An 18,118-nucleotide genomic window follows, 5' to 3' on the forward strand; every position below is an offset into this window, starting at 1 on the left:
CAGCCAAGCATTCTCTGCTTTCATCCTCTGTTGTGAGAAGGAGATCTGAGAGTAGATCCTGAGTGAACAGTGGAAAGAACACTGGCCTGGAGGGCAGGGTACCCAGGTTCTAATTGGGTCCTCTGTGACCTTGAACATGTCACTTTTCTTTAACTGATGTCTTTCCAGCTGTGAAGTGAGTGTTCTTGCTCATTGAACCAAAACACAAAGCCCCTCTTCTCTTTGAGTCTTATTTTCTTCATCTGTAAAACAGTGTGGGGTTGTGGTGACAATTAAGGGAGATAATTATGTCAGGGGTCTAGTTCAATATCTAGCACATAGAGAATGCTCAGCAAATGAAGCTTCCTTCGCCAGGTTCTGATTAACTCTGATATATTTCTTTTTCAGCTGTTCTGGAAAACTAGAAAAGTTTTCTTTTTGGTCACTCACCACTGGTCCCATGGCTGCCATGCAGATGGATCCTGAGCTTGCCAAGCACCTCTTCTTTGAAGGGGCCACTGTGGTCATCCTGAATATGCCCAAGGGGACAGAGTTTGGCATTGACTACAACTCCTGGGAGGTGGGGCCCAAGTTCCGGGGTGTGAAGATGATCCCTCCAGGCATCCACTTCCTCCACTACAGCTCTGTGGACAAGGCCAATCCCAGGGAGGTGGGCCCCCGTATGGGCTTCTTCCTTAGCCTACAGCAGCGGGGGCTGAAGGTCCTGCGCTGGGATGCAGTCCAGGAAGAGGTAGACCTGTCCCCAGCCCCAGAGGCTGTGGTGGAGGCCATGAGGGCCAACCTCCAGGAGCTGGACCAGTTCCTGGGACCTTACCCATATGCCACACTCAAGAAGTGGATCTCACTAACCAACTTCATCAGCGAGGCCACAGTGGAAAAGCTCCAGCCCGAGAGTCGGCAGATCTGTGCCTTCTCAGAGGTGCTGCCTGTGCTCTCCATGAAGTACACCAAGGACCGGGTGGGGCAGAATCTACCCCTCTGCGGCACTGAGTGCAAAAGCTACCAGGAAGGCCTGGCCCGGCTGCCCGAGATGAAGCCCAGAGCCGGCACAGAGATCCGCTTCTCCGAGCTGCCCACACAGATGTTCCCGGCAGGTGCCACGCCGGCCGAGATAACCAGGCACAGCATGGATCTGAGCTATGCTCTGGAGACCGTGCTCAGCAAGCAGTTCCCCCAAAGTCCCCAGGACGTGCTAGGTGAGGAGGAACAACGCTTTGAGAGTGGGCCAGGGGAGGTGTATATAGTCGGAGGGCTTGAGAACAAGGAGTACATCTTGGGTTATCTAGTCCAGTGGTTCCTAAACCTGGCTAGGAGGCGGTCTTGCCCAGAATGCTTGTTAAAGATACAGATCCCCGGGTCTTACCCCTGGAGGCTGATTCAAGAGATCTGGATTGGGGCCCCAGCAATTTATCTCTCTGTCTACCTGACAGACAGGCACTGTAGGTGAACCTGATGCAGACAGTCCTGTGTTTGGGTACTGATGGTGTGGCCCAGCCTCCCTGCCACCACATCTTACAGATTGAGGTCCATAGAGGGAAAGGGTTTGGCTGCTAAGTGGTGTAGTCGAAGTGAGACCAAAGCCCAGGGCTCCTGGTTCCCAGGCCCAGCCGTGTTCCTGGGGGCCTCTCACCTCCCCCCTTAGTTTGCTCCTGACTCTCTCAAGGCTTCATCCAGAACAGTGATTTTCTTTTTCTTTTTTTTTTAAAGGTCCAACTCTTTTTCTTTAATTTTTAAAAATTTTATTTTTAAAAAGTTTTGGCTGCATCGGGTCTTAGTTGTGGCACGTGGGATCTTTCATTGTGGTGTGTGGGCTTCTCTCTAGCTGTGGCACGCAGGCTCCAGAGCACGTGGGCTTAGTAGTTGTGGCGCATGGGCTCAGTTGCCCCATGGCATGTGGGATCTTAGTTCCCCAACCAGGGATCGAACCCACGTGCCCTGCATTGGAAGGCGGATTCTTAACCACTGGACCACCAGGGAAGTCCCAGTGATTTTCTTTTAATTGTCATAGTTTTTATTGTTGTTTCCCCCCCTTATTACAAAAAAATAACATATATTCATCCTAGAAGAAAAACAAAAATAAAATTCCAAATCCCACCACCTAGAAATAACCATTTTTTTACACTTTGTTGTACTTATTTTCCATCTTTTAGATATATATTTATATGTATTTCTCAGTTTAATATATTTTTGTGTTTCCTTTTAGTCTTTTTTTATTCAATTATATGTGTTTTTGTATATATGATATTTTTACAAAAACAAGACTACAGTAAATTATTCTGTAATTTGCTTTAATATAAACATTTTTCCATGTCACTGAAATGGTCACTTCTCTTTAATGGCTACTTATGTTCCATAGTAATTGAACCAACCCCTGTTGATGGATCTTTAAGATGTTCCTATTTTCCCTATTATAAATGTTGTCTAATGAATATCCTTGTGTGCCCTTCTGCATACATTTCGGGGTGAAACTGTTGGATCAGAGTGTGCATGTTGCCAGGAGAAGGTCATGCATCCTTGCCAGCTGGTGAGGCTGTTGCCCATCACCTTTGACATGGCATTTGATATGGCAGTTTAGCAAAGGTCGCTTCCAACTGGATAGTTGAAAAATGATATCTTGTTTCAATTTATATTTCTTCTATTACTAATGACAGCAAACATTTGTCACATCTTTAATAGTTGTTAATATTTTTTCTTGTATAAGTTGTCCAATATTTACATATTTTTCTATTGGAAGATCAGTGAGAATTTTGAATATAGGGCCTTTTACATAATAGGCTTAGCTGATAAAAAGGGACATTTTATGGGGTGTATCTATTTTCATTTAATAAGTAACACTTGACATTCTGGCTTAAAATAAACAGAAAAAAAATGAACAGAAATCCTGTTTTCTACCTCTTAAACATTTCAGTTCTTCAAAGTAATCTTGTGAAAAGGTCTGTTTCAGGGATTACTGTATCTTCATGACAGCCCTTTGAAATTATTTCTGATCTCATAATTTAATTTTAGACTGAGCCAGAAATGTATGAATTTAAACAAATGCCCTAAATTCAGAGAATAAGCTCGTATTTTCACAAACTAACCAGGTAAAGCCAACTGAAGAAGCAAATCATTAACCTCTAGAAAAGGTTAAATTCTCTAACCTATAGAAAGTTTAACTATATTTTGAAAATATTGATCAAATATTCAAAATATCTAGAACAGGTAGCTATCCACACGAATCAAACTTGGTTCCACAAGCCTAGGAACAGAGAACTAGTTTTTCCAGGTCTCCAGAGGTGACAGATCAGACACCATGCGTTTAGAGAGGTATTCAGTGTTGAGTACATCTGTTCTTTTTATGGCCCACACGTAGATATACCACAGAAGCCCTCCTTAAATTTGAAGCCAGAGAGAGCGTCTCTGATCAGCAACAGTTTATCTTGGCAACTAGAGACCCAGCTGCTTGCCCAAGGACAACGGCTTCTGGATTACCAGGTCTCTGTGTGAGACAGGGATCTGGTGGGAATGTGGGAATGATAACTAAGATTTCTTGAGTGATACTTTGTGCCAGGCATTATGCTAAATGCTTTATATGTACTATATTGATTCATTTAATCTTCACTACAACCCTCAAATAAGGAAATTGAAGCATAAACAGATTAAGTAACGTGCCCAGAGTCACACAGCTGCGAAGTGGTGGAGCTCAGATTTGAACCTATGCATTTTGGCTCCAGAGCCCATGCTCTTAACCACAGGCTGCTCATAGAGATCAAATCACAGAGCCCTGTGATTAAACAAAGAATAATAATTTGGCTGGCAGGCTAACCCTGGAACAAGTACTCATGAATTTTCCTGTCCAGGGAGGCTCTAGGACTGTTCCCACCCAATAGAAATCTGTTTTAGGGCTTCCCTGGTGGCATAGTGGTTAAGAATCTGCCTGCCAATGCAGGGGACATGGGTTCGAGCCCTGGTCCGGGAAGATCCCACATGCCGCGGAGCAACTAAGCCCGCGAGCCACAACTACTGAAGCCACAACTACTGAAGCCACAACTACTGAAGCCCATGCGCCTAGAGCTGGTGCTCTGCAACGGGAGAAGCCACCGCAATGAGAAGCCCACGCACAGCAACGAAGACCCAACGCAGCCCAAAATAAATAAATTTTAAAAAGAAATCTGTTCTATCTTTCCATTGTTCAGTTGCTAAGCATTAGATGTGTGACCTTGGGCAATTTGCTTGACCTCATCTATGAAATGAGGCAAATACCACCTTCCCTGATCACCTTGCGGAGTTGGGCTGAGGATTATGTGGTGTAATGCAGCATTTCCCTGACCCTGAAGCAGACCGTGTGCATCAGAATCACCCGGGAAGCTTGTTAGAGCTACAGATACTGAGGCCCCATCATCTGTCCTCAACCAGGATCTCTGGTGGTGAGGCCTGGGCAGCTTTATTTTTAACAAGTTCTCTTAGTATTTCAGATGGGCAGCCAGTTTGGGGATCTACTTGGCATAATATCCATGGACACATTTTGTAAACTTGTTAAATGCTAGGCAAATACTATGTGTGCCTCTTCTCTTGCAGTCAGATATCTCAGAAATCCAAAACCAGTTTGGTTTCTCATGGCTTGAGTTTATAGCAGTTCAGCAAACTTTTATTGAGCAGCTGCTAGGTGCAAAACCCTGTGCCAGGCTCTGGAAGGGTGACAAGGATAGAAAGCCACTTATTGCTGAGGCCCCGTGGAACTGACGGCTCAGTAGTGTCAGCCAGTACTCCTGTCCCTCAGGATCATTTCTCCTCTGCACCTTTCAGGTGAACTCCAGTTTGCCTTTGTATGCTTCCTGCTGGGGAACGTGTACGAGGCATTCGAGCACTGGAAGCGGCTCCTGAACCTTCTGTGCCGGTCAGAAGAGGCCATGGTGAAGCACCACACCCTTTACGTCAACCTCATCTCCATCCTGTACCACCAGCTTGGTGAGATCCCCGCCGACTTCTTTGTGGACATCGTCTCCCAGGACAACTTCCTCACCAGCACCTTACAGGTGAGCAGGCTTTTGGCTGACACCCAAGTGCGTCAGAATTAAGGCCAGGGTGTGTGAAAGTACCCTTGGAGGCTTACCTTTTTGTTTTTTGCTGTTCTTTCCTGAGCCAAGTTGTCTTCATTTCAGTTTCCTAATAGTAGGCTGTTCCCTGGTTCTCTCTCTCCTACTTGATTATAAGCTCCTTAATTCCAGAGACCCTCTCTGTGTACCACCTTCTCCCCGCCTCGCCCCCCAAGGTGCCTAGCACTGGGGTACTTGGAATTTGAGTCAGCCCCACCCCTTGAGCAACTCGGCACAAAACAGTTCTTATTTCTGCCTCCCTGTAGCTGTAAGTTGCTGCAAACCAGTAGGACAGAGTTTTGAAGCTAGTTATTCCCAGGGAAACATCTGCAGCTCCTTAGATCTCATTTAGGCATTAAAGTAACTTTGATTTCCTGTTCAAACAAAATGTGCCAGTTTCTGCAGAGATTCTTTGACAGAAAAAGTGAAATTTGCTTTTAACTCAGCAATTAAATTTTCATTATGAGTGATAATTAGGGAAGAAGCTTCAAACAACTTACAGTCTTCATCCTGTGCTATTTCCTCCCTTTGCAAACAGATTAGCTTCCTTTATGTTCTTGGGACAGCCTCTGTCACTCACATGGTGTAACTTTCTCAAGTATAGAAGAGGCAGAAGCTGCAGGCTGTCAGTTTCCATACTTTCTGTTTCATGACTGTTTTTTTCCTCACTGTGTGTGAGACCCCCACAGGCCTGCTCCTTAAAAGGTGGCTATTCACTAACCTCCCACTCCCACCCATGGTAAGGGAAGGAATGAACAGTCATTAAATGCCTGTTGGCATTTAATAGGCACCATGCTTATCTCTTTATATGGGTCCCCTCATTTAATCTCTCTGGAGCACGTAAGACAGGGAGGATTATTCCCATTTTACGAATGAGAACACTGAGACTCAAAAAGATTAAATCATTAATATACGGTCACACAGCTGGTAGGTGGCAGAGTCAGGATTTGTACCCAGGCCTGAGTCTTGGTTTAAGGCCTATGCTTATGCCCCTACTTACCGAATACAGTGTAGATCCCACCCCACCCCCCAAAAAGAGTCTTGATTGACATTAGTGGACACACTATCAGGGGCCTGTTTCTCAAAGGTACAGAATACTTTTCTAAAACCAGCATACTGTTGGAAGAGTCCCTGTGATCAGGCAGCTGACATAAACCTCTGAAGTTGAAGGACTTGTGTGGACCATGGGGATGAGTCAGTCAGGCTGATGGTTTGAGCCTGGTGTATTCCACTTCATGAGAGTTATAAAACTGCCCTTTTATTGGTTCTTGATATCACAGAGAAATTAAATCCCTTTAGCCTTCCTCTGCAGGGAAAATCGCCCCAGTTACTGGGTCATGGGTTGCAGAGCATTAGGAGGCAGCAGCCTGCTAACTGGCCTCTGGCAGCGGGAATACGTGCCGCCCTTGTGATATGCGCTAGTGCTGTTGTGCAAACATAGGAGGGCCACAGTGTGTCGTTGGCTGTCCAACCATTTTCAGCACGACCAGCAGCTGAGCTCTCATTGCTGAGGCTTTGTTGCCAGCAGTGATTTACAAAGCAGAAAGGGCCCAGCTGGATTGCTCGATGTCCAGGTAGGGTGTGCAAAGCTGATGATTAGAAGAATTTTGTCTTTGGACTTTTCACTAAGAAAATTTGATGTCATTATTTAGAAAAATCCAGGACATGTGCCTTAAAAACAATATATCAACACCTGTTTTTTAACCATCCTTTCTTTATACACAACGTTCTTCTCAGGGTGTTGAGGAACATGTATATGAGTTAGCCTGTTTCTTAGAGGTACAGAGCACGTTTCTAACAGCAGCACACTGTTGGAAGAGTCCCTGTGATCAGGCAGTTGACATAAAACTCTGAACGTTGAAGGACTTGTGCAGAAGCATCTCTTCATTGATTTAGCAGATGTTTGCTGAGCACCTGTTGTATACAAGGCCCTGTTCTAGGATGGGGAATGTAGCTCTGGGCAAGACAGACAGAGTCCCTGACTTGGAGTTTAGATTTTGGTGGGAAAGTAAACAAATGAATAAACCAGATAACTCCAGGTAGCCCAAAGTGTTTTAGAAGGCAGTACCATTTTCCTAACCCAGGCCTTTTGGTCTCATCTAGACTGCATCAGAGTTTATCAACTTCCATGTTTACCCCCATCAGTCCATCTGTCTCCCACACTGCCACCAAAATGCACCTCTGATTCTATTTCTCTGTCGTCCTCGTGGCCTAAAAAGTTAAAAGCCCAAACCTAGGTCATAATACCCATTCTGATCGGGCTCCTAATCTGTTCTCCAACTTTTCCTTCCTTTCCCTATTTTCCACCATCAACTCCAGCAGCATTGGTCTCCTTGCAAGTTGCCAGACATGCCATGCTGTTCCATGCCTTCCTCTTTTTTTTTTAATTGTAAAAAATATGTAACATGAGATTTACCCTCTTAATATTTTAAGTGTACAGTACAGTACTGTTAACTATAAGCAGAGAGAATCTCTAGAACTTTTTCATCTGGCACGACTGAAACTTTATACCCATGTTTCATGTCTTCTTAACTGAACCTGATTTTCCCTCTGCCTGCTATGTACTTGTTCATCCTACAGGATGCCCTCTAGGCATCCCTCTCTGTGGTGCCATCCCTCTCTATGGTGCCATCCCTCTCTGTGGTGCCATCCCTGATATCTCCCTCCTTTCCATACTATTAGCCTACTTTGTACTTGTCACTATTATATTGCACAGGCTGTGCTTGCTGAAATGTATATATTGTCTGCCTGACTTCCCCACTGAGCCATGGGCTTTTACCAGAAGCCTATTTTTTGTTCATCTGGTTATCTTCAACACCTACTTGAGGCCTAGCACTGATCTCACTTTGTGTTATTGGGTGTTTTGTTTTGTTTTTGTTTGTTTGTTTTTTTGCGGTACGCGGGCCTCTCACTGTTGTGGCCTCTCCCGATGCGGAGCACAGGCTCCGGACGCGCAGGCTCAGCGGCCATGGCTCATGGGCCCAGCCGCTCCACGGCATGTGGAATCTTCCCGGACCAAGGCACGAACCCGTGTCCCCTGCATCGGACTCTCAACCACTGCACCACCAGGGAAGCCCCTATTGGGTGTTTTTAGTGCATAATTCCTGTGGCAGTGTGAACAGATGACCCTGCTATGACAGGTGTAAACAGTGAAGTCTGGTCAAAGGGCATTAGGAGCACCAGAGAGGGGTTGGTTGGTTCATTCAGGCTGGGGTTGAGATTTGAGGAGACAGAGGGTCAGAAATGGCGTTTTTGTGAAGGGGGGCATTTGACCATGAGCTTGAAGGATGACACAGATTTCAATGGGCAAAATGCGGAAAGGGTATTGCAAAACTTTTCTCTTTTTTGATGGCAAGTTACACTGATGCCATCTTGGCAGTGAGATCCTGTCACCCTACACACAAGCACTCACTCCGGGTGTTTGTGAGTGAATGAATCAGCCCATAAAAGCCTTCCTTAGCCAGCCACCTGCTCTCCCTGCAGGTCATCAAGTAAGTGGAACCGGCTTTCTTACTTCAGTGTTTAAATGGCTGCTACCCATGGAGAGGGACTGGTGTTTGTGTGTGAGCACTTAAAGACAGCCACATTAGCTTGTGTAAAATCAGCCACATAATGCCCTCTGCCATTAGAGGCCCCTTTGAATAGGTGCCACTGGTTTTTACAATCCCATGGATTAGCTTGAATAAAAATTATTTGTTTTATAAAAATAGATAGTTTTTTCTTTTATTTGAAGCAACTTGAGTCATCATAATTTGTTTAAAACCAATGAAAGGATAATCTGAATTTAATAGTATGTTATAAAGTGAATTATGTACAAAATAAGAATTCTTATTACTGATTGCATAGCATTTAGGCATATAGTCATGTAACCTGTTTTTTTTTTAATACTTTTAGTCGCAATAGGCCATATAGGCTCTCCAGCTTCATTTCTTGCCAGTATTCGAAATACTAGTGTCCATCTTTAACTCTCGAGGGAAAACACTAGCTCTGACAATGATGTCTGTAGTACCGGCATACCTTGGAGATATTGTGGGTTTGGTGCTGGGCTACCACAATAAAGTGAATATCACCAAAAGTGAGTCACATGAATCTTTTGGTTTCCCAGTGCATATAAAAGTCATGTTTACTCTATACATAGTCTATTAAGTGTGCAGTAGCATTATGTCTTAAAAGAAAATACTTTAGTGAAGAGGCACTTTATTGCTAAAAAATGCTAACCATCATCTGCGCCCTCAGTGTCATTATGGTTTTTTTTTAACATCTTTATTGGAGTATCATTTCCTTACAATGGTGTGTTAGTTTCTGCTTTATAACACAGTGAATCAGCTATACATATACATATATCCCCATATCTCCTCCCTCTTGCATCTCCCTCCCACCCTCCCTATCCCACCCCTCTAGGTGGTCACAAAGCACTGAGCTGATCTCCCTGTGCTATGTGGCTGCTTCCCACTAGCTATCTATTTTACATTTGGTAGTGTATATATGTCCATGCCACTCTCTCACTTCGTCCCAGCTTACCCTTCCCCCTCCCCGTGTCCTCAAGTCCATTCTCTATGTCTGCACCTTTATTCCTTTCCTGCCCCAAGGTTCTTCAGAACCTTTTTTTTTAGATTCCATATATATGTGTTAGCATACGGTATTTGCTTTTCTCTTTCTGACTTACTTCACTCTGTATGACAGACTCTAGGTCCGTCCACCTCACTACAAATAACTCAATTTTATTTCTTTTTATGGCTGAGTAATATTCCATTGTATATATGTGCCACATCTTCTTTATCCATTCATCTGTGGATGGACACTTAGGTTGCTTCCATGTCCTAGCTATTGTAAATAGAGCTGCAATGAACATTGTGGTACATGACTCTTTGATTTATGGTTTTCTCAGGATATATGCCCAGTAGTGGGATTTAGTTTTTTAAGGAACCTCCATACTGTTCTCCATAGTGGCTGTATCAATTTACATTCCCACCAACAGTGCAAGAGGGTTCCCTTTTCTCCACGCCCTCTCCAGCATTTATCGTTTGTAGCTTTTTTGATGATGGCCATTATCACTGGTGTGAGGTGATACCTCATTGTAGTTTTGATTTGCATTTCTCTAATGATTAGCGATGTTGAGCATCCTTTCATGTGTTTGTTGGCAATCTGTATATCTTCTTTGGAGAAATGTCTATTTAGGTCTTCTGCCCATTTTTGGATTGGGTTGTTTGTTTTTTTTGTTTTGTTTTGTTTTGTTTTTTGCGATACGCGGACCTCTCCTGTTGCGGAGCACAGGCTCCGGACGCGCAGGCCCAGCGGCCATGGCTCACGGGCCCAGCCGCTCCACGGCATGTGGGATCTTCCCGGACCGGGGCATGAACCCGTGTCCCCTGCATCGGCAGGCCGACTCTCAACCACTGCGCCACCAGGGAAGCCCCTGTTTTTTTGATATTGAGCTGCATGAGCTGCTTGTAAATTTTGGAGATTAATCCTTTGTCAGTTGCTTCATTTGCAAATATTTTCTCCCATTCTGAGGGTTGTCTTTTCGTCTTGTTTGTGGTTTCCTTTGCTGTGCAAAAGCTTTTAAGTTTCATTAGGTCCCATTTGTTTATTTTTGTTTTTATTTCCATTTCTCTACAAGGTGGGTCAAAAAGGATTTTGCTGTGATTTATGTCATAGAGTGTTCTGCCTATGTTTTCCTCTAAGAGTTTGATAGTGTCTGGTTTTACATTTAGGTCTTTAATCCAGTTGGAGTTTATTTTTGTGTATGGTGTTAGGGAGTGTCCTAATTTCATTCTTTTTTTTTTTTTTTTAGAAATGGCTTTTATTTATTTATTTATTTATTATTTATTTATTTATTTTTGGCTGTGATGGGTCTTTGTTTCTGTGCGAGGGCTTTCTCTAGTTGCGGTGAGCGGGGGCCACTCTTCATCGTGGTACGTGGGCCTCTCACTATCACGGCCTCTCTTGTTGCAGAGCACAGGCTCCAGACGTGCAGGCTCAGTAGTTGTGGCTCACGGGCTTAGTTGCTCCCCAGCATGTGGGATCTTCCCGGACCAGGGCTCGAACCCGTGTCCCCTGCATTGGCAGGCAGACTCTCAACCACTGCGCCACCAGGGAAGCCCTCTAATTTCATTCTTTTACATGTAGCTGTCCAGTTTTTTCCAGCACCACTTATTGAAGAGGCTGTCTTTTCTCCATTATATATTCTTGCCTCCTTCATCAAAAATAAGGTGACCAGGGGCTTCCCTGGTGGCGCAGTGGTTGAGAGTCTGCCTGCCGATGCAGGGAACACGGGTTCGTGCCCCGGTCTGGGAAGATCCCACATGCCACGGAGCGGCTAGGCCAGTGAGCCATGGCCACTGGGCCTGCGCGTCCGGAGCCTGTGCTCCGCAACGGGAGAGGCCACCACGGTGAGAGGCCTGCCTACCACAAAAAAAAAATAATAATAATAAGGTGACCATAGGTGCGTGGGTTTATCTCTGGGCTTTCTATCCTGTTCCATTGATCTGCATTTCTGTTTTTGTGCCAGTACCATACTGTCTTGATTACTGTAGCTTTGTAGTATCCTCTGAAGTCTGGGAGCCTGGTTCCTCCAGCTCTGTTTTTCTTTCTCAAGATTGCTTTGGCTATTCGGGGTCTTTTGTGTTTCCATACAAATTGTGAAATTTTTTGTTCTAGTTCTGTGAAAAATGCCATTGGTAGTTTGATAGGGATTGCATTGAATCTTTGGGTAGTATTGTCATTTTCACAATGTTGATTTTTCCAATCCAAGAACATGGTATTTCTCTCCATCTGTTTGTATCATCTTTAATTTCTTTCATCAGTGTCTTATAGTTTTCTGCATACAGGTCTTTTGTCTCCTTAGGTAGGTTTATTCCTAGGTATAGTCGTAATCTTTTTGGTTTGAAATATTTTGAGAATTACCAGAATATGACACAGACACAAAGTGAGCAAATGCTGTTGGGAAAATGGTGCTGATAGACTTGCTCAATGCAGGGTTGCCACAGACCTTCAATTTGTAAAAAATGCAATACCTGAGAAGTGCAATAAAACAACATATGCCTGTGTTTTTGTCATAACACCAGCTCTGATAAATTTCACCTACCTACTCCTACACCTCCTGCCATCAACTATTACTTCTGCACACTTACTGTGCATTATTTCATTTAGCCCTCACAACAATGCTAGAAGTTAAGTATATAATCCCATTTTAACAGATGAGAAGACAGGAACAGAGAGGTCACATAATTTGCCCGAGTTTGCCAGAGCTAGTGGATGGCAAAGCTGAACTTTGATTCTAAAGCCCACTGTGGTGGGCTCCCATATATGATTAGAGCCCCAGATGATACATCCCAAATTCTTTAAACTGACCTCAGAAAACATGATCCTGCTGCTTTTCGCCTTCTTGGTAATTGTTGTGAAGTGATAGTCTTGCTTTTAACACCACTTTCTTCTTCTGCAAGTGGAAATAAAATGTACTACCTCTGGCTAGTTTCATTCTAAGTTGAATAATCATGTGGGAATTGAAAAAATTAGGAAATTTCATCTTTTTGGTCTAGCCACAAAATAGGATAAGCAGTGACTCAGCTATCTACCGTGGTATTTTGAATTTCTCAAGGTGACCTGACTGAACTCAATTTATTTAACTGGGGTTTAAAAGAAAGCTTTCACATTTCTGACTAAAGTACAGTTTTACAATATATAGACTTAATGGTAAAAGTATTAATACCTTTTTTTTTTAATTTGAAGAAAAATACCCAATGGGTATGCTTTTAGTTCTAAAATGCAGATGTTTGTGAAATGTTATTATCCTATTTCAAAAGTATTTTTAAAATATCCAGGATTAATATTCCCATATTAAGATGATTCATTTCTCAGTGATTTTTAAAAGTTTACTTGTTTCACTTAAGTAAATAAAATAACCAGATCATTACTAAATTTATATAAGAAGGCATACAATTAATCTAAAAACAAGAGAATCAAAGTAAATTGTTGTTTGGAAACCAGATACTGTCTAAACATCTCTTCTGAATTGTGAATTTTTTAAATAACAAGTTTGTAAACTATAGGGACAAAAATAGATCAATGGATGCCAGGGGCTAGGGTCAAGGGGAGGATTTGATCCGTAAGGGTCATTGTGAGGGAATATTTTTGGAGTGATGGAACGGTTCAGTATCCTGATTGTGTTGGTATATGGGCCTTTAAACTCATAGACTGGATACCAAAAGAAAAAGCTATAAACAGTTACCTATCTTGATTACATATAGTGGTTGCATGGGTGTATACATTTATCAGAACAAATTGAACACTTAAAATGGATGAATTTAATTGTGCATAAATTATGCCTCAATAAAGTTGGTTTTTTAAAACAGACAACCTAGGCTGTGACCTGGGTCCTGGAAGCCTGCAGAAGGGACAGTTCCAGAAGCATCTGGTCTCCAAGCCCCTTGGTTCCCCATAGGACACGGCTGAAAATATCAAGGATGTATTACGTCTGTGTCAAGACAAAAAGAAAGTCTTGGTAGGGAAGAAGGATTTCGATTTGCCTACTGGGACAGGATCTTGCTTGACATTTATCACTTGCTCAGCACTTATCACCGTCCTTATCTGTACAATGGGAATAGTAATTTCCTATCCTACCTCCCAGTTTGTAGTAAAGATTAGACTGACAAGTTCTTTAAAAAGGACATAGCGCTCTTCAAATTAGAAGCCTTATTTTTCAGACTGAAGGCTTCAGTTATACCTGCCTCTAGTTGATGTTACCCCCATGGCGATGTTGGAGAGGTGGGTGGGAAGGATGAATGACGAGTATGCACCCCGCCTGTTCCAGTCTCTCACTGCTGGCCATCCCTACATCTCATTCATATCCATTCAGTGAGCATCCTGTGGGCCCCAACTCTATGCCAGGCCCTGGGCGATCTGCTGTGTGGGTCACATTGATAATTAGGAAGTGACCCCTACTCTGAAGGGGCACAGATCACTGTGATGCAAGCAGAGTGTGAGAAATGCCATAAGGGATGCTCAGGCACAGTACTGGGGGAACGGAGGTTGGAGCAGTTCCTTTCAGCTTGGGCTTTTATAAGAGAACTGTCACAAGGAGGTGGCTTGTGAGCCAGTGGCATCCAGGGGCCTGGTAAATAAGCCACGTCCTCCCCAGGACGACTCCCTTATCCTGTCCAGCACCATCATGTAATTATCGAGCAATTATTTGGTACAGGCACTGTGCAAAAGGGACCCAGAAATAGATTTTCATAGAACCTATGATCTTCTTCATTCTTTTGTTCATTAAACATCCAATGGGTCCTTTTTATATGGCAGACTCTGTGCCAGGGGAGAGGGATGCAGGTAGGAAAAGGAGTCTCTGCTTTGGAGTTGCTCCTTGTCTCTTGGGAGAGCTCAACGGTAAATGGACGGTTACTGACTGAGAGTGAGGCTATGTCTCAGGTAACCCTGGGCACCGGGGGAGCACAGAAGAACACCTGTTCCGTCTTTGGTCTGGGAAGACATCCCAAAGGAGGTGGCATCTGAACTGAGCTTGGGTCACTAGTAGAGATTAGTAGGTGAAGGAGGAGAAAGCAGGGGTGGAGAAGGGTGTTATAAGCAGAGGGAAAAGCCTGTGTGAGTAGAGGCACAGAAGAGGCAATGGAGCATGTTTGGGCAGCTGCTCAGTGTGGCAGGAGAGGAAGGGCTGTGTAGAGAGTAGTACAATGTACCGTGTAAGGAGGGAGAACAGGAAGAGGCTGTTGCTAATTCAGCCAGCAGGCCCCCCCAGGACCTCTGGGGGCAGACCCATGGGTGCACAGGGCCTCCATCGCTAATACTGTTTGAAACAAGGCTTCTCTGCTTCTCATACGAGGCCCCTCCCCAGGGTTTAGCCGGCCTCACGTTCAGTGCTCCAGAGCAAGCTCCATTAGCTGCCTATGGACAGGCCACCGGCTTCCCCACTGCCCTCTCACCACTGAGCTCACACAACCCCTCTAATTAGTTATTGATCTGGTATTTTGTTGTAGCTGTGCTTCCTGCTCCTGTATTTAGTCGATTCCCAAGTAATGAAACCAAATTCTGTAACCCCCCCACCTTCTGCTTCTGAACTCCCCTCCCCGTCACTTCAGTCCCTGCTACCACCCCAACAAAGTGTCTCTAAACAAAGACCACTGGCCATGAGCCTCACTCCTCCTGCTAACAGAAAGACAGTGGAGCGGCGGTTAGGAGGGGGGTTGTCCCTGGAAGCAGCTGCAGAGTACACCTGTTACCTTTGTCAGGTCAAGGCCCCTGGAGCCCAGATTCCTTCCATGGTGGTCTGTGGGCCAGCTGTGACACGAAGGTGATGTGGATCAGATTGCTGCTTTCACCCTCATGCCCCTGTGTCTGGGGTGGTCTTGCAGGGAGCCAACGGGTAGTCTGGGAAAAACTGCTCCTTCCTTTCTGGTAATTTTGACCCAGCCATTTAACTCCCCTCAGCCTCCATTTCCATAAAATAGGCATCCTAGTGTGTCCTCCCAGGGCCTTGTGAGGATCCATTGGACTACTCTATGAAACTTCTTTGAGAACAATAAAATAGTGTGAGAAGGAGTAATGGGTTTGCTGTCATTCTTAGAGAAGCGGTTGAGATCCGGGACAATCTGGAATGGAGTTTCAGAGGTAGGGAAAATTACTCTGTTTGCCCCTGCCCATGTTTATATTAGATGAAACTGAATTTAAAAGAACATCAGAACAAGGGATTAGTATCCAGAATATATAAAGAACTTCGATGACTCAACAACACAAAAAAACCTGATCCAAAAAGGGCAAAAAGGGCTTCCATGGTGGCGCAGTGGTTGAGAGTCCGCCTGCCGGTGCAGGGGACGCGGGTTTGTGCCCCGGTCTGGGAAGATCCCACATGCTGCGGAGCGGCTGGGCCCGTGAGCCATGGCCGCTGAGTCTGCGTGTCCGGAGCCTGTGCTTTGCAACGGGAGAGGCCACAACAGTGAGAGGCCCGCGTACCACAAAAAAAAAAAAAAAGGGCAAAGGACTTAAATAGACTTTTCTCCAAGGAAGATATACACATGGCCAATAAATACAGGAAAAGATATTCGGCATCACTAATCCTTAGGGAAATGCAAATCAAAACCACAATGAGACACCATACCCATTTGGGTAGCTATTGTAAACAAACAAACAAACAAAACCAAAATAACAGATACTGAAGAGATTGTAGAGAAATTGGAACCCTCGTTCATTGCTGATGGTAATGTAAAATGACACAGCCACTGTGGAAAACAGTATGGTGGTTCCTCAAAACATTAAACAGAATTACCTTATGATCCAGAAACTCCACTTCTGGGTATATACCCCAAAGAATTGAAAGCAATGACTCTGTAAGAGATATTTTTATATCCGTGTTCATAGCAGCATTATTTATAATAGCCAAAAGGTAGAAACAACCCAAATGGCCATTGACAGATGATTGGAAAAGAAATGTGGTATCTACATACAGTGGCATATCATTCAGCCTTAAAAAGGAAGGAAATTCTGGCACTTCCTACATGAGTGAACCTTGAGGACATTATGTTAAGTGAAATAAGTCAGGCACAAATTGACAAATATTGTTTGATTCCACTTATATGAGGTACCTAGAGTAGTCAAATTCATAGAAAGAAAGTAGAATGGTGGTTACCAGGGGCTGGAAGCAGGGAATGGGGAGTTAATGGGTGTCATTTCAGTTGGGGAAGATGAAAAAGTTCTGGAGATGGTTGGTGGTGATGATTGCGTAATAATGTAAATATACTTAATGCCACTGGACTGTACTCTTAACTTGGTAAATATTAAGTGTATTTAGTACAGTCTTTTAAATGATAATTTTTTGATGTTTAAAATGGTAGATTTTGTGTTATGTATATATTACCACAATTTAAAAAACCCAAAGCTTTTAAGGGGAATAGAAACCTCAGATTGGCAGCCTGGGGCCCATTTAGATTAGAGCAGCAGTTCGCCCTCACTGGGTTAGGGCCTGGGATTTTATGGGATCCAAGGGCTTATAAGCACCCCCATGCCTTTCTTAGTACCGGCTGGTGTAGCTACTGCCTCTTTTTCTAAGTTACTGCCCAGGTGCCCAGTAGGTCTCCCTGGAGAGCAGGGCCAGGGTGATGGCCCTGTTGGCCTTACTCTCAATGGGGCATCTCTGCCCAAGATAGTAATTTTCCATTCAGGTCCTGCCCCAGCTTCTCAGCTGGGCTTGGACCTTCTTTCTTGGTTTGGGGGGAGCACATTAGGTGTCCTGAGCCTGTGCCAGCAGCGGCTGATCCACCCACCCCCGAGAGCTGAACACCATGAGGAAATTTCCACAGCTTTCTCAGCCCCTCTGTGTTCTCAGGAGTGACTTATCCTCTGTTCTCTGTAGGTTTTCTTTTCATCTGCCTGCAGCGTTGCCGTGGATGCCACCCTGAGGCAGAAAGCTGAAAAGTTCCAAGCTCACCTAACCAAGAAGTTTCAGTGGGACTTTGAGGCGGAGCCTGAGGACTGCGCCCCGGTGGTGGTGGCTCTTCCCGAGGGTGTGGGGACTGGCTAACTGAAAAAGCTCTCAGCCAGAGGAGGCCCCTTCCCCACGGCTGCGGTCCTGGCTCCTCCATTCACCTGTCCCACTGGGACTTACTGGGGCAGCAGCCCTGCCAGGTTCTACAAAGATGGAGCCAGAATTCCCTCCTTCACCAATAAATAAGTTCCTTTAGTGCCAGAGAGGCTGTACCCCATCTAGAAGGCATATTTGTGGGTTCCCCGTCAGCCTGGCCTCGGTGCTATAACCTAACTGAATTCCAAATGAGCTCTTGGGAGAGACCTGCCTCAGCAGCAGCTTGCTTCCTTCCAGAAGAGAAGAAGTTGAGCCAAAAGCCCAGGAGAACCAGTTGTTTATTCCGTAGAATGGTTAGAAACCCTGGACTGCCCAGGAGCTTGAGATGTCAGTTGGTGACTTTTTTGAAGTTAATCAAAGGGTAATAGGGAGATGAGCCAGATTTCTGCCTGCCCCTTGTTGGATGGGAATACATCACAGAAAACATGGACGTGTGACCACCCTGGAGCCCCAG

The 18,118-nt window shown here is 44.6% G+C and overlaps 1 protein-coding gene across 1 annotated transcript; it reads left to right on the forward strand.

Moving 5' to 3' along the window:
• The first annotated feature begins 424 nt into the window (after positions 1 to 424).
• AAR2 (AAR2 splicing factor) lies at positions 425 to 17,775 on the forward strand. Its single transcript, XM_079719424.1, has 3 exons — positions 425 to 1,196; positions 4,786 to 5,015; positions 17,437 to 17,775. Exons 1-3 carry the CDS (start codon positions 440 to 442, stop codon positions 17,602 to 17,604), a joined length of 1,155 nt encoding a protein of 384 aa, XP_079575550.1. The 5' UTR covers positions 425 to 439; the 3' UTR covers positions 17,605 to 17,775.
• Positions 17,776 to 18,118: the final 343 nt, after the last annotated feature.

The sequence above is a fragment of the Hyperoodon ampullatus genome, assembly GCF_949752795.1.
Source record: "Hyperoodon ampullatus genome assembly, chromosome: 14".
In the NCBI taxonomy this organism is placed as follows: domain Eukaryota; kingdom Metazoa; phylum Chordata; class Mammalia; order Artiodactyla; family Ziphiidae; genus Hyperoodon; species Hyperoodon ampullatus.

Excerpts from the sequence above, each read along its gene's own strand:
- AAR2 (XM_079719424.1), top strand. The coding sequence starts at position 440 with ATGGCTGCCATGCAGATGGATCCTGAGCTTGCCAAGCACCTCTTCTTT. Across the intron at positions 1,197-4,785 it reads AAGTCCCCAGGACGTGCTAG|GTGAACTCCAGTTTGCCTTT; the intron begins GTGAGGAGGAAC and ends TGCACCTTTCAG. Across the intron at positions 5,016-17,436 it reads TCCTCACCAGCACCTTACAG|GTTTTCTTTTCATCTGCCTG; the intron begins GTGAGCAGGCTT and ends TGTTCTCTGTAG.